The following is a 27612-nucleotide window of genomic DNA, read 5'->3' as shown; positions in this document are numbered from 1 at the left end:
TTTGGTTTTAATAAAATAAAATTATAAGTTAAATTATTAATAATAATTTTTTAATTCATTTAAAATGTAACGATAATATTTCTCTAAATTATCTCAAAAAAATCTAATTAATTAAGGTGGTGATATACAAACATGATTACTTATATATAATCTATTTTTACATCTGAAAATACAAAAATATTAATAAAGTCAGTGCATTTGTAGTTTAATGCATTAAGAGTAAAAATTCAAGTTTGGACGAAGCCTGAGATGAGAATTTATTTAGTTTAAATAAGCTGTTGTGATTCCATGTAAATAATTTATCCTCTTAGCTTTGTAATTGAATATCATAGTTTCTATAACCTCTATAACATCGAGTATGGAATTAATGGTGGAGTTTATCTTACCTCATAAGATCTCTTTAGAAATATGCTGATTTGAGTATCCCCTTCTCACTTAGATGATCACTCACTAGATCCATGCGTCGTGCTGCCGACATTTTTTAAACATTTCGCGATTCCTCCGATTTAAGGCTTGGCGCTTATTTATAATATCATTTATGTTTCTTAAAATATTAGAAATAATATGACCTATTATACAAACCAGAAGCGTTGCAAGCTTCTTATAAAAGGGTGTTTTAATTTTTTTAAGAGTCTATAAATTTTATTATCTATTTATACAAAATTTATGGGAGTCTTTGTCAGAGGCCTTTTCGGCCTTGGGCTCTGTTTATATGTCTTAAGATATCTATTTTCTAGCAAATGTATTTCCTCTAACTTAAATGCTTTACTCTTGTCTTAACATAACCATAAATAAAATAACTTCATTGTAAAAGGTTTTATCTTTTAGATTTTCTTATTAAAAAATATTAGGAAATTATTTTTATCTGATTTAGCATTTTTCCATTTAATTAAAATGGAACTAATTTAAAGATGAACATAAAATTAATTGGAAAATATGTACAACTTTGTTTATTTTTAAATTAAGCACAAGAATGTATATTAGCGGCAATGTATTTTTTCCAACATTGTTATTTTTTTAACTTTAAATTATTTTTTATGAGCATTTTTTTGAATTTAAAAATCCGATTTTACCTTGAAAGGTATTTCAGCATGTTCAGATTACTTATTTTATTTCGATAATTTTGCCTTTAACCTTTGAGTCATTTTTAATTTGTATAAAAAATCTATGGAAAGCCATTCCAAAAAACTATAAATTATATTAAATTCAAAGGTTCATGTTAAAATTGTCTTGAATTCATAGGGTAGGTATTCCACAAATGTTTGAATCTTAAAAACACATTTAAAAAATGATTTAAAGTTGAAAAAACAAAATGCTAACATATTGAATTTATAATATATGTTGATTTTTCGCTATTTTGTTTTTGCTTAAAGCGAAAAAATAAAACAATAAAATAATTTAATGGCACAAAGAAAATAATATATACTTAAAATTAGCGCCAAGATTTTGTAGAAAGTATTTAAATAAAAATTAATATATTTGTTTAAATGCATGCCAATTATTAAAATATTTGGTGCTAAAAAAAGAATTCCTTAGCACCCAAAGCACTTAGCTGACAACGCCCCCGTTATACACCCCCAAAAATATTTAATATCAACAAGCAGCGTCTACATGAGCAAAGGGTCGGGGGGTGGGGGGGGGGGGTAGGAATTTTTTCTTAATTGAGCAGTCCTTTAATGGGTAGGCTAGGGGTAAGATAAATTTATTGGAAGGGGGGGGGGGGTAGTTATCTATTAAATTTATAGACAAAATAGGGCAAAATATATTGCTCTAAAAATTGATTTTATTATATACCTATTATAATAACATGATATTGGTAAACATCGATCAAATCTATATGGAAGGAAGGGAGGAAGGAAGGAAGGAATCGTCATTCCAAATAAAATATGCTTTTAGGTCAGCAACCCCAAGTAGAAACTGACGTGCTAACACTTTGGAAACGAGAAGAGCTAGAATTACCCAATTCAGCAAAATTTATTTGGAAAATCCGTCCTACCTACTAGCACCACGTGTTAACTTTCTCTTTTGCTGGTTTGATATTGAACTCAACAGATAACTTGAATAAAATTATATTTATACATGATGATTGCAAATTAATGATGTATATTCGCTTCATTTGAGTCAATTTTTAAAAACTGCTGTACTTTACCCACATAAATAGTAAGCAAGCTGAATATTTTGCTCATAAATGGCACAAAGGTTTGGACATCTATTAGCGAAATTTCTAAGCTTAAGCAATGTTTTCTGGCAACAATATTGAGTTGAGAGTTTTTAAAATTCGGATGTTTTCCCAATATACGTAGGACACCGCTTTAAATAAAATTATCTTATTTAACTATTTTATAATTAATACCTATAATATAAATAATTATATATACATTTTTATTTCAATTTTTTAATATATAAAACGTGTGAAATATCATACAAAATCATTTTAAATATACCTAATCTAAGCTATGAAAATACTTTCAGAATTAATGCAACTTGTATTCGTACTCGTAATTTTTTTATTCCTCATAATAAAGTTAATACCGGTATAAAATTTTAAACTTCATTCTGTTCCTTGATTTGTAGCTCAATTTTTTTCATATCAATTCATGGATTGGGCTAATTTAAAAAAAAATGAAGATATGAGAGTTAATTTTTATTTTATGTATCGCTTATAAATTAAAGATTTGATTTTATGCGAACAATTTAAATCGAATAGTAAAATACGAATTGTAGATTATTCCTTTTGCTCGTATGCAAATAAACAATTATTCGAATAAGATTATATAAATAAAACGAATTATTTGAATAAACGATTATAAAAATGTTTTTGATAATTTGTTTTTAAATAATAGAACATAGTATAATTTAAACAAAAATATTAACGAAATTTTATTATATAATTATTTTCAAATTTATTATAAATTACATTTGTATATTTTTAAATTTATCATAAAAAGTGGAGTACATTTGTTTATTTTCCTAGTTTCCTCGCATCATTTTAAAGCTGTATGTAATATTACCTGTCATTTTTAATTTTTCAACCAATTTTATCCAATATCAATTTTAAACCCGTAATAAAGGAATAAATTAAAATATAATAATATTTTTAAAAATTATTTTCTGATAAATTTACTTAGCATAATGAAAAATATAATGACTGATATAATTAACCTTGAAGATCAGATTAATTAAAATTTCTCCCAAAAAAGGGACCATTTTAAACAATCAAGGTTTTTAAACTCCCTTGAGCCAATGAAGCAAAGACCTCGATCAAGGGTACTTCCTTATAGAATCATTATAATTATTAATTGATATTCAGGTTTGATACTTCTACAATTTATATAATTAATAACTTGACATATGTTTAAGTACTAAATATTCACTTTTTATAATCCATCTTTTCATCTATATTATAATTTATTTTGTAATAATAATATACAAACGCACCTGAAGAAACAATAAACTGCGTATTTCAGGGATAGCAATACTTTGAAAACTCAGAAAATTATGTATCCTATTCTCTGCACTAAAATTGTCCATTTGGATATAAATAATTTTAAGAATTAACTTCAATTTTCTATGCCATTAATAATAACAATAATGCAATTAAAATAGACAATAAGTAATTAAATATTCTTAAAACATAGGCTTATGATTTAAGAATTATATAGGTAAAATATTATTTAATGTTGTTTTTCTCTAATAACGCATTTGCAACATATTCATTGTTTAGCAATAATGACTTCGCGCAAATCGCTTTATAGTGTTCGCGCTTCAGGTTCAAGGAAATGAATTCCCGAGAATGAATTAGCGACATAGGCGTGGCCAGGATTTTGCTAAGGGGGAGTGGCATATTAGGTGGAATTTTTCTCAATAATTTTATTGGAGGTCTTTAGGTCTACCTATTGTAGGCCTTTGGCTAAATTAGATTTTTCTAAAAATAATTTTGGGTTCACATTCATTTTTTATATAAATACTTTTTTCTAAAAATTTTAAATTATACAGCCTTTAAAAAATAATTAATTTTTCTTTCAGATTCTTGTTTATAGTGATATATTGGAATTTTGGAGAAAAGGGTCGGGATCTGTGTAAGGGAGAGGGCGTTTTATTTTGAAGCGAATTTCACAGACCGACCCCGTTCGGCCATATTATAATTTTTTTTAAATATATCCAGCCGGGCCTGAAATTTTCTTCAAAAAAAATACCAGGCCAGGGTGTATATTTTAAATCGCTTTTATTATCTATAAAAATTATAAATAATATAATATATTTTAAAAAAATTCGGGTCGGGCATGAAAATATAAAACCAGGGACATTTTTTAAAAAAAAAATCCGTGACAGGCCTTGCAAATGGTACTGCTGGTCTGGAGAATTTATAAAATATAATTTTTTTAAATTATAATATCACATTAATATTCCATAGATATTATGGGTTAATTCATTTAATCTTATATTTTTATATAAAATAAATTTAAAATATATTAGAAAAAATTTAAAAAAGTAATATAAAAGAATTTACAAATTATATATACTAGTAGAAAGCCAGTCAATAATGAGAGGGAATGATATTTTTATTCATTTTTTACGATAGATGTCATGCCAGGTTCAAGCTCACAATATTAGGAAGCATTTAAGATCTTATAATTTTAAAAAATTTATCAAGCTCAGCTCAACCCTTAATAATTTGTAAAAGATATTCCCAAGTCAGGTGCAAGCTAATATTAATTTTAAGGTTACAAGCCCAGTCCTACCCATTATAGCTTTGAAAATTTTTTCCCACCTCGGAGATAGTTAAATTTTTAATTGATTTATCATCACATGAAGGGGAAATATCTGATTTATCAATTAGTCTAATATGCAAAAAAAAAACATGTGAATTCCGTATTAAGGGAAACTGGGAGGACCTGGGCAAACCACTTATTAGAGAATCATGACAAATAAAATAAAAAAAACCGACTCTTATACTTTTTTGTAATATGATCAATTAAAATTATATCTAAAAAATAAATTGTTATTTATTATAAAGGGTTATTGTTGTTTTTCAGATAAATTTAATGTATGTCTTGAATTTCTGAAATTATTTGTCAAAGAATTTGATAAGGAATATATATATTTTTATGTTAAGTAAAAAAATGCTATCTATTTAAATTACATAAATGCCATTATACACTAATGAAACTTATATGCAAATTATTTATATATTTATTTTTATTGACATATAAATTTAAGATAATTTTTTAAAAAAATAATGAGGATTAATTATTATGTATTTGATATAATTAAGAGCAAATCCTTGTTGACATTTTAATTTTTGATGGAAAAAGCGACAAAATAAATGTGGGCGGTCGTCTGGAGAGGAAATAATTAATGTATAATTTTATATCATTTAGGGTTGTAGATGAAAGTAATGACGGATTAACAAAGCAGTGTACAAAACACATTACGTCCTGATAAAGATGATATGATGCCTATGCCTTGGGATACTGGTAAAAGAAGAACGCAAAATGTTATTTCTGTCAATGTCAACAATGGTATCCCCTTCTAAAATAGAATCATGAACGACAATGTTAACTCAACCATAAAACGGTTGTAAGTATTGTTATAAAGGCCACGACAGAACTACTGCATATTTTTCCATTAATAAAGTTGATGAAATTGGCCGTACTGTACATTCAAGTTTGAACATTCCTCTAAATATTCATGAAAGTTTCTCAAAGAATCGGATAAAGTAATATTTATATTAACTCCTAGTGAAGTGAATGATAGTATGGAATTGATTGCTTATATTTGTTAAAAAATAGGCAGAGGTGGCATAGGGATTGTGATAGTGGTGATAGAAATATCATTTAGAGAACTGGGTGAAAATAAAATAAACATAGATATAAAACATAAGATAAAAAAACAAAATAAACCTCAAGCGTAGTTCTTTATTATTTTGGCTACCTGTAACTCTAGAACGGGTAAGGCGTTTGTTTAATCGTCATTATTTTCTTTGTTTATCTTAAATAATAGATTCATTATGTTTTGTAGCAATGTGAGGGATTAAGGTTGGGTTAGCCTAGACAAATAAAGAAATCAGGCAAAAATATAAATAAACTATTGTTGAAATTAAACAAACATTAAAATAATGTAAACCATTAGATGGGTCAATATTAGATGCATATAGTAGTTGGAGGGCTATCATCAAAAAAATTTTTTGGGGGACTTATCAAGCCTATTATGATATTCTAAATGTTTATTTTGCATTTGTTCATTATTAATAGCTGATATATCAATATTTGAACAATTATAAAGAGGAAATAAGATGGGGATAGTTTTCTAAAGTAAAAACAAATAATTTTCGTTAATTTTATAAGGTAGGAAAAAAAATAAAATACCATTCGGAGAGACAATGGGAAAACTTAAAAAAAAAATAGGATCCTTGTGAATAGGTATAGAATAATTTAAATAATATATAAATACCGTAATATGTATTTTTTTGGAATAAATATAAAATCCTAAAAATAGAAAACTTCGTTTAGTATTTTTTATTGAAAGAATAAAAAGGAGTATTGTTAAAAAAAGTAAGATCCTTAAGAATAAATATATAATTTAATTTAATTGAATAAAAATAAATATTATAATATATATTGATTTTTTGGAATAGATATAAAATTATTTATAATAAAAATAATGTACTATGTATATTTTTTTGAGCATTATACAAAATACAGCAGGGATAATAGAGCAATGGTGGATCCGACAAAATGGTATTTAAAAAAGTAGGATCCTTAATAATTGTTATATTAATTTAGTTAAATATTAAAAATGTACTTTGTATATTTTTCAGTTAGTTAGACAAAATATTCATCAGAGATAAAAGGGCATATTGTGCGGCCCGACATAATGGATAGCCTTAAAAATACGTAGAATGCTTAAAATAATATAAATTTATTTAAATTAAAAAAAATAATCGATTTTTTGGAATATTATTTATAATAAAAAAATGTACTATGTATATTTTTTTGTACGTTATACAAAATAATCAGCAGGGATAATAGAGCAATGGTGGATCCGACAAAATAGTAAGCTTTTGAAAAAGTAGGATCCTTAAAAATTGTTATATTAATTTAGTTAAATATTAAAAATGTACTTTGTATATTTTTTATTAGTTAGACAAAATATTCATCAGAGATAAAAGGGCATATTGTGAGGCCCGACTAAATGGATAGCCTTACAAATACGTAGGTTGCTTAAAATAATATAAATTTAATTAAATTATAAAAAAGTAATCGATTTTTTGGAATAGATATAAAATCATATATATAATTATTTATAATAAAAATTATGTACTATGTATATTTTTTTGTGCGTTATACAAAATAATCAGCAGGGATAATAGAGCAATGGTGGATCCGACAAAATGGTAAGCTTTTAAAAAAGTAGGATCCTTAAAAATTGTTATATTAATTTAGTTAAATATTACAATTAATGTACTCTGTATATTTTTCAGTTAGTTAGACAAAATATTCATTAGAGATAAAAGGGCATATTATGCGGCCCGACAAAATGGATAGCTTTAAAAATACATAGGCTTAAATAGTATAAGTTTGTTTAAATTATAAAATAATATCATACTAAGTAAATTCTAACAATTTATTTTTTATAATGCTTAATTATTTTTATACTTTTTTTGTACTATGATCAAGGTTATAATTATATTTTGATTTTATAAATTTATAAAATGCTTTTATAAAAAAAATACTATTTAAAAATAAATTAAGACTATTGGTATTTTATTGAGTAAATGTATAAAATATTAATGATGATATGAATAATTTGTAATATTTTATAAAAAAGATATATTTAATGTATTACTTTGATATCCAACTCATGAATATTGTAATATAATGTTATAATGAAAATATTATGTACATTTATAATTATTTTCACTAATAGCAGCTTCTTGAGTAATAATGCTTAATTATTTTTATACATTTTTTGTACTATTTGAAAAAATTTCCAAGCATCCAAGATCTTAATAATTTTAAAAAATTTTCTCAAGCCCACCTCAATCCCTAATAAATTTGAAAACCAAGCCAATATTAATTTTGAGAAATATTTTTTAAGCCTAGTCCAACCCATAATAATTTTGAAAAAATTTTCCCAAGCCTGGAGATATTAAATTTATAATTAAGTCCAATCCAACCCTTAATAATTTTGAAAAAATTTTCCCAAGCCTGGAGATATTAAATTAAAAATTAATGAATGGGTACCAATTAATCTATGTGTTATTATTCTTCTGCGGAAATATTACAAACGTACATGAAAATATAATATTATAAAAAAAGACTGTTAAAATATAAAATGGAAAATACACAAAGAATCATCACAAAATCAGGTCTGCCCTAATAATATTATAAGAAATAACAAATATTACCTCGTATTATTGGAGATAACTCCAAAAATAAATCTCTGATGAACAAATTAAATTGAATTTCTATATAAAATATTAATAATTTGTAATATTTTGTAAATAGACATATTTAATGTATTACTATGACATCCAATGTAAAATTTTATAATGATAAATTATAAGAATATTTAAGGTTTTAATATGGTATCCTACAGTTGCATAGAAAACTTATAGGATCATCTGTTTGTATAGAAAAAAAATAATAATAAGTTGTATTATTTTGTAAATAGATATATTTAATGTAATACTTTGATATCCAATACTTGCATAGGTTGTAAAATTTTGTGATGATAAATTATAAGAATATTTAAGGTTTTAATATGGCATCCTACAGTTGCATAGAAAACTTAAGATATAGGATTTTTGTATAGAAAAAAATAAATAAATAAAATCAATAAAAAATATATAAATAAATACGTATCGATGACATGACGTAGCGATGACATGACGTCACGATGACTAGTAATAAGATATTATAATAAAACTGAAATAGAAAAAAAATTGTAAAAATTATAAATACAAGACACAAAATGAGTCTAATAATCTCTCTTAAAAAATCACTGAGGCAGTAATTCTACAATAGCAAAATATAACTATGGAAGTTATTCTGCAATGGGTAATAATTTCACAATCTCCTAGTTATAATAAAATGTTATATAATATTAAACGCCATCTTGAGAATATAAAATCATTATTTGTTATTCTAAATATTTAATTGATACTAAGATTAACAAGTTTTTGATTTATATTAAAAACAATATTAATATCTTTTAAAGGTAGCAGTAGATTAGATAATTGTAATAAAATCTTTACTATATTTTGAAATTATATCATCTATTTTAAATACAATTACTTAAATATAAATTTCAATTCAATTTTTATGTGAAATTTATGAATTTTTTTAATAATCATTACTTATGAATAGTACTGTAAATGTTATTTCAAAAAAGAGACGCGTTACTTGCTACTTCTGAAAAAAGGGAAAGCGTTAGCTTTACTCGTTACCTTGAACGCGCATTACTGGCTATTCATAAAAGTAACGGACTACTCGTTACTAATAAATTTTTTTATATATATTTATAAATAAAATAATACAAAAATAATATATTATATAAGATATTTTTTAATAATTTTAATAGTGCTGTATTCAACTTCATTGAACGCGTTCACATTCACTTTTGATGGGATTGATTTATTATACTTAATAAACAACTCTTTTTGGGGAATTTAGTAAAAACATTTATTGTTTTGTCCTTTGCTTCAAAAATTGAGATAAGTTATCCTCCTCCAATCCATTCTCTACTTCCTTGTAAAAAAAAAGGATATCTCGAAATTAACAGTTCTTGCATTATCATTTCTAGGGTTTTCAATGCATTTTTTCAATAACTATAAAAGTTTATTTGTTTCAATGGTTGACCATATTTTAGGTCACTAATTTTTTTTTAATTTTGAAACAACTATCGTTATTGTTGGGGTCAAATAGCCTAAATGCATTTTTTCCTCACTTTCTAAAATAGTGAACGCAATTGCAATTCCATGATCTATTTTAATATTTAATAAATTTATTATAATATTTATACTATAAGATTTTAATAGGTATTAAAGTGCAGTATTCTTCCAAAATTTTTTTATCATTGCTTGAAAGCCTGGCTTAGCCTTCCATGTCAAACAAATTAAAACTTACTTTTCTAATGAGTCTAACAATTTCAAAGAATTTTAATAAGAATTCCGTCTTGTGACAACAGGCCTTATAAACAACCTTGAAAAATTATTCTTTAAATTAGCAGCAAATGATGTAAATTGATTTTGTTAATTTCATAAATTTTTGCACTTATCAAATGCCACTTTTTAATGTTTTTAAAAGATAAATTTTTTAATGCTTTTTCAGCATCAACACTTGCTACTAAATTAAGATTAAGGCAAGCACAAGACTGATTTTTGACCTTTTAAATAAAGTTTTCATCTCTATTTTGATTTTCAAATACCTCATTTAAAGATAATGGTTCATCTTCCTCATCTTCAGATTTTCTCAAATAATATATAATTTTTTTAAAAATAAACATAAAAATATAGACTATTTATTTATATCTATAGGCTTTTAAAAAATTTCTTGCATTATCGGTGACACATAATGCTACCTTATAATGTATTATAAATTTCTTGAGAGGTTTGAAATTGTTTCTGCTAAATAATCAAATGTATGTTTACTAGTTAGCCGTTGGCACGCTAAACATGCCGATTTTCTTTCTAAAGTGACTGCATCCAACAATTGGACAGACAAATTAATAGATTCAAACTATTATGAAAAAATACAGATGGTATGATGACCATGAATCTGCTATGATACAAAGAATTGTTTTTTTGGCTAAACAAGTTATTATTTTATCTAGCAAGATATTATAATTTTTAGATATTTTTAGAAGGGTTGGGGGTGACATAACCTTTTAATTTGGTTGTAATGTGGTTATCATATTTAAAAAGACAGGTTTTTCAACTATATTAAATGGCTCAAGTTCTTCTATTACAAAATTTAAAATTGCATCAACTACTTGTGACTGCATCACATTTGATGTATTTTTTTATATTAAAAGAGTTTGTTTAAATTTATCAGCTTTTAATTTTTCATTGTTATTATCACTATAATTTGTTAAATATTCATTAATTTCTTGTAGCATACAATAGTGAGAACTCTGTAAAAATAAAGGAAGTTTTTGATAAAATATGCTACATTTTTAATTTTTAGAAGGTACAATCCTTGATTCAGATAATAGTGATTATATTTTAAAAAATGACATTATAAATAAATTCCAAATGATATCAATATATTTCTATCTAAATATATAATATATAAAATAATTAATATTACAATAAAATTTTGTTTTAAATTGGAACTTGAAAATTATGAAACTGATATAATACTTTTTGGGCACATTTTACATTTGGTAAGTATTGAATTAGTTCTTTCAATATAGGATTACTGCAAAATATTTATCATATTTGGGCCATGGTAATGTTTGATTTAGAATTCAGAATCAGAATCAGATGATGAAATAATAATATCCAGGCTTATGCGATTCTATTAAATTAAGATATAAACTATAATTCAAATTAATAACTATAAATGGCGTGTTAAAAAAATTGAATTGAAAAAGGAAAAACAGCTGATTAAAAAATATAAGACTTTTTTCTTAAAAAATTTGGATTAATATTAAATAAAAATAAAAAGTGTTTTTAAAATTGAACGAACGCTAAATTCGAACGCGTTCGTCATAAAATAGAACTGTTCACGTTCAAAGTTCGTCAAAAATAAAAGGAACGCCAATCATCATTTTTTTCAAAAAACGAACTTCGTTCAACGCGTTCAAATGAACGCGTTCGTTTACAACACTAATTTTTAACAATTGATTTTTAGAATTTTGATCAAATAAACAAGAGTGCTTAGTGCTCAACACAGCTTTCACTGTGCCAAAAATACGTTCAACGGGCGAAGAGGATGAGAGAGGAGTATTATATTATATAAATAAAAATTTTAATTGGGGGAATTTATTAAAAATTAGAAACATATTTATTTTGAAAAAAGCTTAGTTCATCATTTAAAAATTCTTCATTCAGATCCTCATTCAATTTTTTTTAAATATCTTTATTAGAAAATAATCTGTGTGTTAGTTTTTAAATCAAGTCCTGCCTTTTCTTTGACAAGATCTTTTCTCAAACAGGAAATAAGTTCATGCTTCCTTTCTTTGCGGACACCTATTTTATGGTATGTCAATTCGGCGGGGAAAATTCGGCGCACGACAATTCGGCGCGGCGACAATTCAGCGCAGCGTCAATTCGGCGCGTATCTATTACAGTTGCAATTTATCATAAATTACTTAGTATAAAAATATAAGGATGATTAAATAGAAGTCATTTTGAATGTTGGTATTATTATTATTTATTTCTTCATATTTATTTTTACAAAAATCACAATTTTATTTACTAAATGTATATCGAAAAAAATTAACTAATATTATACCTATTTTTTTAATGGACCATTTTACCACATTATAAGGTATGTTGATTAGTAGCCAATATTATGCAAGCCTGGAGATTTTGCTCATAGAAGGAAGAAAGAAAAAGAAAGATTTGACCTCTATCTCTAATCTTATATATTATTTTGGCTACAATCTTAATCAACCGTTTTTAAAAATAGACCCAAAATACCCCCCTGATAAGTACTATAATGTTAAATCTTAAATCCCCTTTTCACGCCTAATTTTAGACAATAAAATAAATAAATAAAATTATAAAAGTTTTAAAAAAAATGTACCCCCCCCCCCCCCGATAAGTAATATGCCCAAAATCTGGGCTTACATAACGGCTACTAATCATCATACCTTATGTTATAAATTGGTCAACCAAAGAAATAGTTATAAATATTGGTTGTAAATTTTTTTTGATATTACACATTTAATTTTTGATTTATATAATAGAAAAAATTAGCCTAAGCATAATATTTTTTTAAAAAAGGATTTAAGGATTTTTAATAAATCAAAAAGTGATTCAGTCTTAATTGGATTTTTTTTGGACCATGGCTGGGTCTATTTTTAAAAACGGTCAATTTAAATTCCACCCAAAATAATATGTAAGATTCGAGATAGAGGTCTAAACCTTTTTTTTCTTTCTTTCTTCTATGCCCAAAATCTCGGATTACATAACATTGGCAACTAATCAACATACCTTATGTGGTAAATTGGTCAACCAAAGAAATAGATTTAAATATTGGTTGTTAATTTTTTTTGATATTACACATTTAGTAAATAAAATTGAGATTTTTGTAAAAATAAATATGAAGAAATAATTAATAGGACCAACATTCAAAATGATTTCTATTTAATCATCCTTATTTTTTTATACTAAGTAATATATAATAAATTACAACTGTAATAGATACGCACTGAATTGTCGCCGCGCTGAATTGTCGCCACGCCGAATTTTATGCGCAGAATTGTCGTTTGCCGAATTTTCCGCGCCGAATTGACGTGATACCATTTTATGAGGGCCAATCTGATATAAATAGCGGGTGAATTATTGCCGATAATATATATTCAATTGAAATAAAATATTGTCAAAATATAAATTGCGAACAATACATCAATTGTATACCTTTTATATTTGTCTTGCAGGATTGCATTAATAAGTGCCTTACAAAATGAAATTATTTAAAGCCATTTTTTTAAATATTATAATAATTATCATGGGAATGAGATTTCCCAAATGCATTTTTCCTAATCTCTTTTATATCGAAAGAGCTGTAGGAACAGGTTCCATAACCTCTAAAATCATAAATATAGTTATACAATATTCATCTATGGAAAAATTATTAGTTAAATATTAGTTTTATTTTATAGTCATTTCTATTAATCGTAAGAGTAAATTTAAAAATATGTATAAATTTCGATGATTTGAAGTTAATATTTTGAATTTATTTATCAAATTCTATTTAAAAAAAATGTAAATGGAGCATTTTGAACATAAAAAAAACCATAAAATGTTAAATTTGCTTAACTTACATTTTGATTTTATCAATAAATTTTATATTTAAATTTTTTGAACAAAAATCACTTATGCTAAAATTAATTAATAATATGATAAATTATCTCTGAAAATTTTAATTAAATTGATCGATAATTTCTTAATTTTGATTTTAAACTTTAATGTAGATTTTCCTATTTTGAGCATTTGCGTAAGTGGAGCATTCCAATTCTAGACCGACGATTTGGTAAAATATAAAATAATGAATAATATCTAAGAAAATTTAAGTTGTGATAAAGATGTTTTAAGATTAAATTCAAAATAAAAATTATAATTAAATGTTAGTTCAAGAAAAAAATTCTTTTGTTATTATATGAATTTATAATAAAATTATAATATGTTAATCTTGACCATTTGTATAGTGAGGTGGACTTTTAAGCCACCAGCTAATTTATTTTTGATTTTAAGTCACCTTTTGAGGAGGAGCTGAGCCCCCCTGCATTCCCACTAAAATCTTTCCCCAAAAGTGTTTATTTGAATTCCTTTTCCTTTTTAATATTGTTATAAAAATTAAAATTTTTTAGTCAAAAATGTTTTGCTTGAATATTTGTATTTTAATATAAATTTTATGTCGCCGCCGCTTCTGCTTTATTTAAAGTAAAGATGGTTCACCATAAATAAATAGCTCCATTTTAGCAAGTTTTGAGCCACTCTACAAATGATAAACCTAATAGTTAAGCGAAAACTATAATCTTAGCCTTGCTCTAAGTATTTAAAATAATAGCTCAATCTTGAAAAAGATATACTCATGCCTCCAGGTAGGGCTGGGAACCAATAGTTAAACCCCAATATTAACAAAATATTGTATTGGTATTGGTATTGGGTCTAAAATATTGGTATTGGTTTAAACAATATTTTCTATTTCTTGTATTGGTATTGGTTTATATTGGTAACTATTGGTTTATATTGGTATTGGTTTAAATTCAAATTACTAATTAAAAGAATAGAAATAGTGATTATAAAACCCTTAATTTCTAATTTTAAATAAACATGGGGAAAAAAATCATGATACCATAAAATCAGGGCTAAGAACCAACTCTCAAAATTTTACTGATTTAAAATTCTTTTTTTAAACTAGGAATTTATTAGGTGATGTGAATATAAAAATTTTTGATTTAATCATGTATTTTTTGTATCAACAATAATAAACGTATTGATTTTGAACCATTTATTTATCACAAAGAACATAGCAAAATAAGTAAACTAAAAATGTAACATAACTGTCTATTTATACAAAATATAATGCAAAAGAATGATATAATTTTAATATAAGAGGAATATATTTAAGAAGAATCTTGCATGCGCATCCAACTTTTTAGGCACAGGCAAGCTTGTATAGTATGCTCATCTAGTGAACAACGTTGGTCTATTATAACATACCGTCCTTCTGAAAAAGCCTTTTCAGAGCTAGATGAGGTGGCCGGAATTGCTAGATAATCTCTGGCAAATTTTGATAATACTGGATATCTATTTTTATTTAATTTCCACCAATCTAATAAATTTGTATCATTGGAAATTGTGGCTTCATCTACGTATTTACTTATTTCTAAGTTGTTATTATTATGAGGTTTCATCTGATAAATTTTGTCACAAAATGTTATTTTGTGCTTCATCTGTAAGTTCCGCTGATTTGTTATCATTTATTTTATAAATATTGTATTCATTAGTAAGATATCCAATAAGAGTTTCCATATTATAATGCTTTAATAAATGACTTGATAGTTTAAATCTTGGGTCAATAATTGTTGAAATAATAAAGAGGTGTTTATTAAAATTATAGTATTTATTAAGTTTTGTTAAGGCAGCTAAAGAAGCTGTCTTTAAAATAGTGGATTATTATTATAACTCTCCACATGCTCAAAAATACTGGAATATAAAGGAATAATTGTTGAAATTGACGGAGTATTAGCACACGAGGCCATCTCTGTAGCAAAATTAAATGGTTCCAAAAATTCTCGGTATATTTCTATATTATTCCAGGCTAAGGCACTAATATAATTTTCTTGATTGGTTATTTGTAAATGATTGGTATATGTTGTCAAATAGGGTTTGAGCAATATTGCTCTTTCAAGCATTTGGTATGTTGAATTCCAACGTGTTGATATATCCAAAATTGGGTGAGGAAATTTTAAGTGTGGATTTTTTTCAAGATATTTTTTTCGAGTTTATTAAATTTAGATATAGAAAGTTTAAAAATTTTTAAAAAATTTCTTATTTTTTTTAAAGTTGTATTTAAGGGTTCCAATGCAGCCATGACAGCCAAATGTATAATATGGCAAAAACATTTGTACACATTATCAAAATTATCTTTTTGTTTTAAAATTTTTAAAAATGCTAAATTATTACTTGCATTGTCTAATGTAATGCAAAAAAAATCAATTTCAAATTTTACTTTTAATACAGAATTAAAAATATTAATAGAATTATGTGCTGATTTAAAAGGAATAAAATCTAATAAATGATTATTTAATTTAAAATCATTATCAATATAATGAATTGTTATGCCCATAAAGGGTATTTTATTTGGAGAGGACCAAATGTCCATTGTTAAGGAAAATTTAGATGTAATGTTAGAAAGTACAGATTTTAAATTGATAAAAGAACTATGATAATGTTTTATAATTTTTATTTTTAGTGTTTTTCTAGAAACTAATGTTAGTAAAGGGTTACAATATGCTATTAAATTTTTAAAAGTGATATCCTCAACTATTGAAAAGGCTAAATTATTTTGAATGAAAAAGTTTATTATTAAATTATTTAAATTAGCTTTATTATTTATTATATTAAGTAAAAATGCTTTTATTGTCTTAATTTTTTTACTGCCAATATTTATTTGATCACATTTCTTATATAATGCTGGGTGGATGGATTTAAGATGTCCATAATCCTGAGGTTCCAAAATTGGGAAGTGATATTTTTTTTTTACATTTATTACAAATTGCCTTTTTTTTATTATCACATGTAGTATAAAATTCCCAGATTTTTGCTGAATTTCGTCTTTTATTAGATATTGATAATTCTTCTTATTCATTATCGCTATTATTATTAGTACCAACAGCATCTATATTTATTAACTCTATTTGGTCTTCATTTATTATAATATCTTAAATAAATAGATAAAATTGAGAGATATCATGTAAAAAATTTACTTCCATAAATAAACTATATAAATAACAGAAATATTAATATGACAGTAGTATTTGGAAAAAATAACAGATGTACAATGAAAGTAAAAAAAATACCACGATATAATTATCCACGATAAACCCAAATAATTATGTTAATATTGGTATTGGTATTGGTTAAAATTGTATTTAAACAATATATCAAAACCAATATATTTAGGTGATTGGTATTGGTATTGGTTGTAAAAGCAATACCAATATTTAAATATATATTGGTTTATATTGGTATTGGTATTGTAAACCAATATTATATTGGTATTGGTCCCACCCCTACCTCCAGGCTTAGCGAAATTTTTTGAATGTTAGGATTGAACTGATTTAACAGCACTAAAGGCAAGAAATAGTCCAATTTTAGCAAAATTATTTAAATATAGGAATTTGAAATTATCAAATAGGTAGATTATTAATTGTTAAGATTAATCAATTTAGAAAGAAATAGTAAATTGAGATATTTTAGGTGTTCTTTTGCCAATGATACCATTTTGATTGATTAATATCTAAAAAAAATCATAAGTAACATGTTGACAATGATCAGTATTATATGGGGAGCGTCTACATGTTGGAAATATCATTGAAAGCAAACCTTCTCCAAAATCAAACCCCACTATCCTAAAAAAATTCACGGCTTTTGGCCGCGATATTTATTTACTATTATGATATAATACTGACACTAATTTAAAAGTTTTATAATGAGCCATCAAACTTTCAAATAATTTTGATTAAACTATCTGACCTCATGATTATTTAGGCTAGGAAAAACAAATAAATATTAGTTGGTGATAATCAACTAGTTGTTGCTAACCATATTCTTAACATTAGACACGAGCGCGTACCACTTCAACCTGCACTAAAATGTTCTCTGTAAATGAATGAGAACCCGCTCGTTTTTAGATTCAAAGTAAATAAATATGAAAAAACTGCTGAACTTCAGCTATATATTGATGAAGATTAATGATAAATCTAAAAAATGCCTTAACTATGTGAATACATTATTCTGCAGTACTACTGAGTGTTAGAGAGGCTTTCATCTTATTATCATGGTAGATAATCGAGCAAGTTTAAGTGTAAATAATTTGTAAAAAAAATATTATTGGACCTTCGATATCAGAATGGATTCCAGATCTATATCAAAATATGGAAAAGGAATCATCGTGGAAAAATGATAGAAAACTAAGAAGTGGAAAATTTATGGATTTTTTTAAAATTTATATTAAGTCGATCTATATATATCATTTTTTGATAATATATCAAATAAAAATCGCCCCCTCGGCCAAATTTTTAAGCAATACACCACTGATCTTGACCTATTCAACATTCTTCTATTTGAGAGAACTTTCCTTACTGAATTGTTTGTCTAAGTTGATTTAATATATTTATCTTGGTATCTATCTTGATCAATCTGCAGTTAGATCATCATCGGTATCAATTTTGCTTGGCATCCTTATTGTGTAGGTTAATAATATTTGATAAGAATCGCTTGTGTCGATTCAAATTATAGGTACTTAATAGTTCTATTGTACTTATTATCGTAATTGTTTTGTTATCGGTATCGTTTTGATAATACTGTAGTAGTTATCATATTTAAGATTCGTTATTATTTAAATTTATTTTCATTTATTTATGTTTAAATATGCTTTTAAAGGGATGATATATAGAAGATCGAACTCGAACACATGATTCCGTTAGAATATACTAAAAGTAGATCAAGACTATTGTAATTTAAAAAATTTTGGTCGTCGTTTATGAAATTAGCTTGTTATTAAAAAATTGCTCTTGTTGACTTGGCAGTTTCTATCATTAACCTTGCCCTTTGGAATCTGTACTAGTAGTAGCAGCTATTTCATAAGCGGAGCCAGGAGACGGCAAAGGTAAAACCCTACCTCTGCGTTCTTGTAAATAGCAGCTTAAGTTAATAAAAATTTTCTCTCCCTCCCCCACCTTCCTTCCAAAAATAATATGTATTCAATATATCACCATAGAGAAGAATTATGAAAAAAATATACATTTTTATAAAAAAAGTAAAAGCCCAAAATAATTTTTATAAAAATCGAATAGAGCCTAGAGCTTATACAATAGGTGGACCTAAAAACTTATAATAATATATGGGAAAGAAACCAACCTAAAAGTACCACCCCCCATCCTTAGCAAAACCATGGCTATGCATCATCGTAAATTAATTTATAATATTATGGACATTAGATTAGATTTATATGTTAGCGGCAATGTGCTATTAACTTTAAATCATTTTTTGAGCGCTTTTTTTAAATTTAAGAATCTGATTTCACCAAATATATTCCACAATGTTTGGAATACCTATTCTATGAATTTCAAACAATTTTGCCATAAACTTTTGAATTAATATAATTTTTGCATATGTTTTTATGACTCAAAGGTTAAGGGCAAAATTATCCACAATTCATAAGATAGATATTCTAAACAAGCTGGAATATATTTCCGGTAAAATGAGATTTTTTAATTTAAAAAAACGCGCTCACAAAAATAATTTAGTTGAAAAAATAATCATATTGACGGAAAGAACACATCGACGCTAACATAATTTTATAAATTTACCTTCCATTTAGTCAAACCTGTTTTATTTAGGTGCCTTTTAGACAAAGATTTTTGTAAAAAAATATCCCGATATTATTTTTCAGAAATAATGATTTATTCCATCAAAAGAGTGGACAAATTTTTAAATTCTCTAAACTAGTGTTGTTAAAAAGCCCGATTTGGGTCGATTTTTCAAAACGGGACTAAGATTTTAGCTAAAATAATATTATGAAAAGCATCGAGATTTGGCAAATAGATCTATGTGTAAAATCTTTAGGCTTACATAATGTATTTTGGTTATAATCTTAATCGGGCCGTTTTTTAAAATCGACCCAAATCGGGCCTTTTAACAACACTAATCTAAACCTTAAACAATAAGGTAATATATATATACTACTAGATTGGCGATTCCTTTATTAAATGTACTCAAAAATGTCCATACATAGGAGTCAGCTGTAGCGTCATTCTGTGGTTTGTACCTATTAAATAACATTAATGTGCATTCATATAATGATAATAAAGACAATTAGTCGAAGTGCAAATGAAAAAATGACGCGATAGTGATCCCCATGTATAGACCTTTTAATTAATGAAAAAAAATCTAGAAGTATATAAACATCATTGGAATTAAATTAGAAATTTAATATAATAAAGCCCATTTTAATGAAATAATTGAAAAAAATCGGTTTTATCATTCAATTTATTCAAAACCGAATTAATGGTTAACGAATTCAATCATAAATTGCCTGGAGTCGCGAAATTAATTTCCAAAAAAAAGTAAAATAGATCATCGAATAAATATATATAAGATTGTATCTAACTTTTTTAAATTTTGACTTGTAAAAATATGAGTACTATTGAAATGAAGATATATAAATTTGTAATTTATGATTAAAAATTTAATTGAAATTTGGATTTTTTTTGGCGCAAACGCGCTATAATTATATAAAATATGATAGCGTCCACGTAGTCTTATAATCCAATAATACTATTTAAAAATTGTAAAAATAAATTTTGAGACAAACTATATTTAGACGGGAAAAGTTACAAAAAAATATAATGGGGTCTGTCTGACATTAAGCAGGTGATATGCGTTTTTATCTAATAATTTTATTTTATTTTATATTTTTGGCGTATTAGTGAAAATGACATGTGTATGTGATGTACTGTATGTGTATGTATAATATAAATTTTGTACAAAGTATTAATAATTTTAATAATATAACATAAAAAATAAATACATATTAAATAGGAATAATGGGTAATTAATCTAAATAAAAAATAAATAAGGTTTATATGAATGACGTGTAGTGCATTTTGTAATGAACACAAGAAATTTAATTAGTGGAAAATAAAAAACTATTTTTTTCAGTTCCTTTTGAGCACCATCCTCAAATTTTTCCTGATAACTACACTTGCATATTAGTGCTGAAATGTATTCATTGTCAAAACTAAACTATAATTTAACTAAGGAAAAAATTAGTCAAAATTTTTAGTAATAAAATATTTTGTATGATTATTTGATTACAAGTAAAAAGGTTAGGTTAGTAATTTAATGAGCCCATGATTCAAGCAAACGCAAATCTTCGTCATCCTGATTATGAGATGAGGAGGCTTTGACTAAATATAAAATAAAATAAATATTGTTATAAAATCGTAATCATAGACTTGCAGACATATAAAAATTCCTGGCCTGTATAAATTTATTAGGCTGTACCAATTTATTTTCACCAATCTGATACTCATTAAAAATTGTGGCTATAACCGATATTTACATTTTTATTTTAGACCTATCTTTGAACCAATGCAATAAAAATTAATATTTTTTAAAAAATAATTAAACCAAAATTGTATTTTTTTATTTGCCAAAAGTTAATCGCTCATTTAAAATATGGGTAAGATATATTGCCGACTAGTGCTGTTAAAAGAACTCAATTTGAGCCGATTTTTAAAAAAGGCTAACTCATTATTTTATCCAGAAAAACATTACTGAAATTTGCTCATAGATGGCACAAAGATTTGGACATCTAGTAGCGAAAACTCAAGGATTAGGCAATAAAATTTGGCTAAAAATGGAGTTAGGAGTTTTAAAAATTGGCTCAAGACGAGGCGTTTAAAAATGCTATTGCTAACTCTTATTTGTTAAATGGTTTTATATTAATATTATTTGTTCATAAAAGGATCTAAAAGTGCTATGCGAATGCATGCCTAAATTTCCATTCAGATAAAGGAAAAATAAATCATCATCCATATTTTGTGATTGTTTAAAACATAACAGGAAAGTAAAATATACTAAGAATAGGTTCTGAAAATGGAATAATTTGGACATTAATGATAGATGTAAATTTATAGAGCCATCATTTTTTTTAATTATAGAAACGAGGGATTTGTGATTAAAATTTTTCCAAATGTTATTTTTTATGAAGAATAGGTTATATTTTTGACTGATTATCTAATATATTTTGATCTTTTGCTAATAATTCTTCAATAGATCTATTATGGAATTGTTGTAAATGCTTGTGAATAATGGTAGTATTGAATACATTTTTAAAAATTATCCTCCAAATAAAATTGCAGAGCGATATAAAAATGTCATATCTTTATCTAAATATAATTTTATATAAAAAGTATATATATGTAGATACTATTGTAGAGGTATCTATAAGATTTTAACAATTGCTTTTTAAATTATTTTTGCTATTCTTTTTATTATTATTGAATCATATGAAATAAAGAATATAATATAATAGCTTAGCTATATATATATAAATAATAAAGAAGATCAAAATATTGAAGTTAATTGGATTTTTTAAGAAACTCTTTTTCAATTTCCCAAAGTATTTACATTTAGAATGACTAACTTAATTTGTTGCCCATCTTAGAGATTAACTTAAAAATTATACTCAGGCTGGATGGAATAAAAATTATTTTAAACAATTTAAAACTGGGAAATAATATGACAAGATGTATATATATTAGGAAATATATCATAAACCACACATTTAAAATACAGGTTGTAATTAAAATAATAAAAACAGTATTTACTATCATTTAAACCTAAAAAATTATACGTATTTTGTCAGATTTCAAAATTTTATATAGGTTACTTTTGGATTTAGATGGTGATTTTGATGGCTCAGCCATTGGAGGAGTGGGTAATGGAATAATAGATGGACCAGCAACATTAAGCAATTGTTTATCTAATTCTTCTTGCTCTAATTGTTCAAGTTCTGCATTTAATTCAGCCTTTAATAAAATAATGCAAAATTTTTTTTAAATGAGATAAAATTAATATAAACTTGTTTAATAAAAGATTTAAAGAGATAACTATCCAATAATTAGAAAACAAGCAAACAAAATAATAAAGGTGATAATCTCTCGATGTAATACAAGAAACAAATATTGTATACTTCATCAATATCCTGACCAAAACCAATAGGATTTGATATTGCATCTGATATTTCATTAGCTATATCTTGCTGCTCAGCAACATCATCCATTAGATCATGAACTTTATCAATATCCCTTTAAAGGAATATATAAAATGGGTTAATTTTTATAAGAAATATCTATTACATGTCTTTATGAGTAATTTTTAATGCTTTTGCTGCATAACCCATGATCCGCAATACTTCTGTATTTGTGTTTGCATTTTCTAAAGATTCTCTTTGAAATTCAATAGTTGATAAAGTGCCATCTATCTGCTGTAGTTGTTTTTCATATCGTTTTTTACGTTTTAAAGCTTGTATAGCGACTATTTAATTAAAAAAATTGACTTAATTAAAAAAATTTTAACAAAATATTTACTTCTTTTATTTACAGAAGCATTTTTTCGTGCAAGTCCAATTTCTTGTTGTATTTTATTTTCAAGATAATCCGATTTTTTTATTAACATGTCTTCAACATCTCGCAGCCTTGTTATCGCTTCTTGAGGCGTTGGGACTTCTTCCTTCTTCCCGCTACCCATGAGTTTATTAAATATACTCATTTGTCTTCTGATAAATACATAATAATCTAAAGTTTGATTTACGGTTTTGATAAAATGATACGATAGACAACCTGTCATACCACATGAAGTTATATTTAATCGAATCGAAGATGGGCAATCTGTGCAATATAATCCACGCAGAGCCAAACGATCTTATTATGAAATAAATATAGGCATTTGCCTCAAACAAGAAACACACTAAATCTAATATAGAATAACTCTAGCCAACATATAGGTCTTTTAAGTCACACCGATTTAAGTAGACCTAGCTTGATTTCTACTAAACACTAGTTCAAAATAATCCAATATATTTGTAAATTAGAAAACCCTGCATATCATATATTCGAAGTTAGGATTGGCAGATTCTGCTTAGTGGAAAATAGGACATATTTTTTGATGAATTTATGGCATTTAAATGAATTTAAAAATATTAAGTGATATTTAAGCAATAATTTATTTTTATGCATTTATATAAAAGCAACATAAATAATTAAAATTGAAATTAAATCCATACATCATATTATTTTATCCTTTTTTTTTGTTTGCAGGTATTTTTCATTATATATTTCTCCTTCCAGGCGCGTACGCAGCGGGGGGAGGGGTACAGGACAGGGGGACAAATCCCCCCCCCCCCCCCAAAGCCAAAAAATGCAAATGCCGGATTATATTTTTCAAAATTATTATTGTTAATATTAATTTATATTTGTTAATATTTATACTTATCTCATGTACACATATATATATATATTTAATTACATTTATTTATCACATTCATCTACTAAGTTATTTTATCAATCAATTTCGATTTCAAGTTTTCCTTGGCGTAATTTACCTATTATTTTCAAATTTTAGTGGCGTAATATTTATCTAAATTTCTAATAAAATAATAATTATCTCTGAAACTCCTTGTCCAACAGGGAGAAAAAAATTGTAAGCTTGTCCAACGAGATCGAGTCTCTACCACAGTAACAGCTATTTTGGAGTTAGAAGAGCGCTGATTATTAATGCTATTACTGAAATATCACAATGGCTTGAAAGAAATATTTCCTCAGAAGCAAGAAAATTATTGGATTCAATACTTATTCCACTATTTTATGTAATACTTTTCAAAAACATAACATTGACTTGATTAAGAAGATGAGAATAGCGGAGAGCATTTTATTAGAACTCAAGGAAATAAAGCTAGTGTTGAAGAATTTCATATTTTATATGTTATTGTTGAGTCAAAAGCAGAGCTATACGTGTTAAATATTTGTCCCTCTCGACTTGCAGCAAGCAAGCTCATCATCAAAACATTAATATAGGATCAGTAGAAGAGTATTATAAAATAAATGTCCCCTCTCCCAACCTTTTTCATATGGTGATAGAAAAAAAATATAAATATTTGTTATATTTTTATCATGAAGATGTTAAAATATCTTATGATGCCTTATTAGCTGAATAACTATGATTAAAAGATTAACTATGGTTGATACAGTCCCAAAAAATGCTATGGATGCTTTTTTATTTCAAACACATTTTAGATTATACTCCCAATTATTAAAATGGTTATATATATATTAGCAGCTCTTTAGTAAACTAATGAGAGAACATTCACTTTTTTAAGAAGAATAACAGAGCCTTGCAGAGGTACCATTTGCAGGACCAGGCCCAGATTTTTTTTAAAAATTTTTTCCGGCCCGGGTTTTTTTTAAAAAAAATTTCAGGCCCAGCCCGGCTAGCCCAGCTCGAATTTTTTAAAATAAATTATATTTATTTTTGATATTTATAGCTAATAATGGCGATTTCAAACATTTGGTTTTAAAATATACAACTCGGCTCGGATATTTTTTCTTAAAAAATTTTCAGGCCCAGCCCGGGTGTTTTTAAAAAAAAAATTACGAGCCCGGCCCGGGTATATTTAAAAAAATTAAAATACGGTCCGGCTCGGGGGCCGGGCCTGCAAGTCTGTGAAAAACATACCTATGAAATACAACATTTGAAAGTAGATTGAATGATTTGGATCTTTTGAATATTCATAGACATTTAACGCCAAGCAAGGATTGATAATTGAAAAATTAGCTCAAAACATACAAAATACAATTATTCCTAAGAAACTTTTTGTGTATTAATTTATATTTACAACATTTAAATTTTTTATACTTTATATATTTTAAAAGCTCAAAAAATTCAAATTTCAATTTTGGGTCATTTAAGTGATTCATATCGTAGGTTATATTCACTTTATATTTTATGATTCACATTTAAATGCCGGTTTATATATATAATTTTTTTAATTCACATTAGTTTAAAATTGTGTATTAGAAAAGTTATTAATCCTAATAAATTTATGCTTAGTATTTTTAATTAAAAATATTATTTCTTAAAAAAATTTATTATCCCCCCCCCCCAGACCAAATTCCTGCGTACGCGCCTGTCTCCTTCTATCAAAAAATTTAAAAAAATCTTTGCATAAAAACATTTTAAAATTATATTGCGCGAACTTAATTGCTCTTGTAGAGTCGATAAGCTATTGGTATCATTTGTTGATTATTTATGGCATTAGCGCAGCCAAGGGGTGGTGAGTAATAGGAAAATCTCTCTCTTTTAGAAATATGATAAATTTGTGAATATCATTTTATGCTAGTAAAAAATATTCTCCTTAGCTTCCACCCTTTTCTCTCAGAAATGTATTCATATATCTTAAACATTAATTTGAAAGAACAAATGTAAAAAGTAAATAATTTTTTTTACTAAAATTTTTAACTATAATTCATATTTTTGTAAAAAAAAACATTTATATATTAAAATGATTAAAAATTTATTTCCTAATTTGTTCCAGGCATCTTATTTATTACTACCATCTCTAGATAACCAATTTCGTACATTTTAAATAATGATTATAAGTTAATTTTATTAAAATTAACCTCCTATCCTTTAAAAATATAGGCTAAATGTTGAATAATGATAATTATTCAATCTTGACCTTGTCTTATTTTTGTAACTTTTATTTTTACTACTTATTCTTATTTTTGTACAAAGCTTATTTTATATTTTATTATCTTATGTGGCTATTCATAATTGATCTGTTCTTATTTTTATTTTGGTAAAACTAATTTTATTTTCAAATTTGATATATTAAATTTTGTATATAAACTGTAGATTTTTTCCAACTAAAGTAGTTATAATAAATTTAAAAAAATAAAATAATATAATTCATTTTACCTTTACCTTACTTCTTTTAACACCATATTAGCATGGCGCCCCGAAAAAAAACTCTCGGCATAATTTTTTTTTAAATTCTTCCACTTCGTTTTAGTGGGGAAAATTAACATGGTAAAATTGAAAAACCTATATTCGCCTGTTAAACAGTGACACTCATGTATTTTATCTTAACTTTAAAAAATTGTTTTTTTTACATCCTTAAGCTATTTATGGCGTAACTTTAAAATATTTCAAATGTAATAAGAATTGTTTCTTTCTTTTTGTTAAAAACAACTTTTATATTTTAAATCAATTTGTTTATAAACTAATATTAAATTTTATATTTTATAAATCAATTTACTTAAAAAACGAATGTTCAATTTTATATTTTAACTTTAAAAAGATCAATTTATTATAAACTACATTAAATTAAATTGTCAATATATACAGGAAACTATTTTGAGTTATGTGATTATTATATTTTTTTAAATTTAAATATCAATAAATTGACTTAAAAATTATATTCTTGAAGTCTGCACCATTAGAAATCTTTAGAAATTTCATGGTGGCAGCGTATCCTAAATTAAAATTTTCTAAAATATTAAATATAAATTAACTTCTTAAAATTTTTATAAAATCCAATACTATAAAATAGAAAAATTCAAGGATATTGTAAATTATAAATT

General features: G+C 25.5%; 1 protein-coding gene across 1 annotated transcript; it reads right to left on the bottom strand.

The window, feature by feature from the left end:
• Positions 1–20154: 20154 nt before the first annotated feature.
• Positions 20155–23793, bottom strand: LOC135923296 (charged multivesicular body protein 4b-like). The gene is made up of 5 exons (XM_065457968.1): positions 23563–23793; positions 23332–23509; positions 23166–23280; positions 22863–23001; positions 20155–21375 (listed from the first exon to the last, which is right to left on the bottom strand). The coding sequence occupies exons 1-5, from the start codon at positions 23741–23743 to the stop codon at positions 21308–21310; spliced, it is 681 nt and encodes a 226-aa protein (XP_065314040.1). The 5' UTR covers positions 23744–23793; the 3' UTR covers positions 20155–21307.
• Positions 23794–27612: the final 3819 nt, after the last annotated feature.

The sequence above is a fragment of the Gordionus sp. m RMFG-2023 genome, chromosome 2, assembly GCF_954871325.1.
Source record: "Gordionus sp. m RMFG-2023 chromosome 2, tfGorSpeb1-WG-v2, whole genome shotgun sequence".
Classification (NCBI taxonomy): domain Eukaryota; kingdom Metazoa; phylum Nematomorpha; class Gordioida; order Chordodea; family Parachordodidae; genus Gordionus; species Gordionus sp. m RMFG-2023.
The sequence above is the reverse complement of the archived record's forward strand: the minus strand, read 5'-3'. Positions and strand labels throughout refer to the sequence as shown.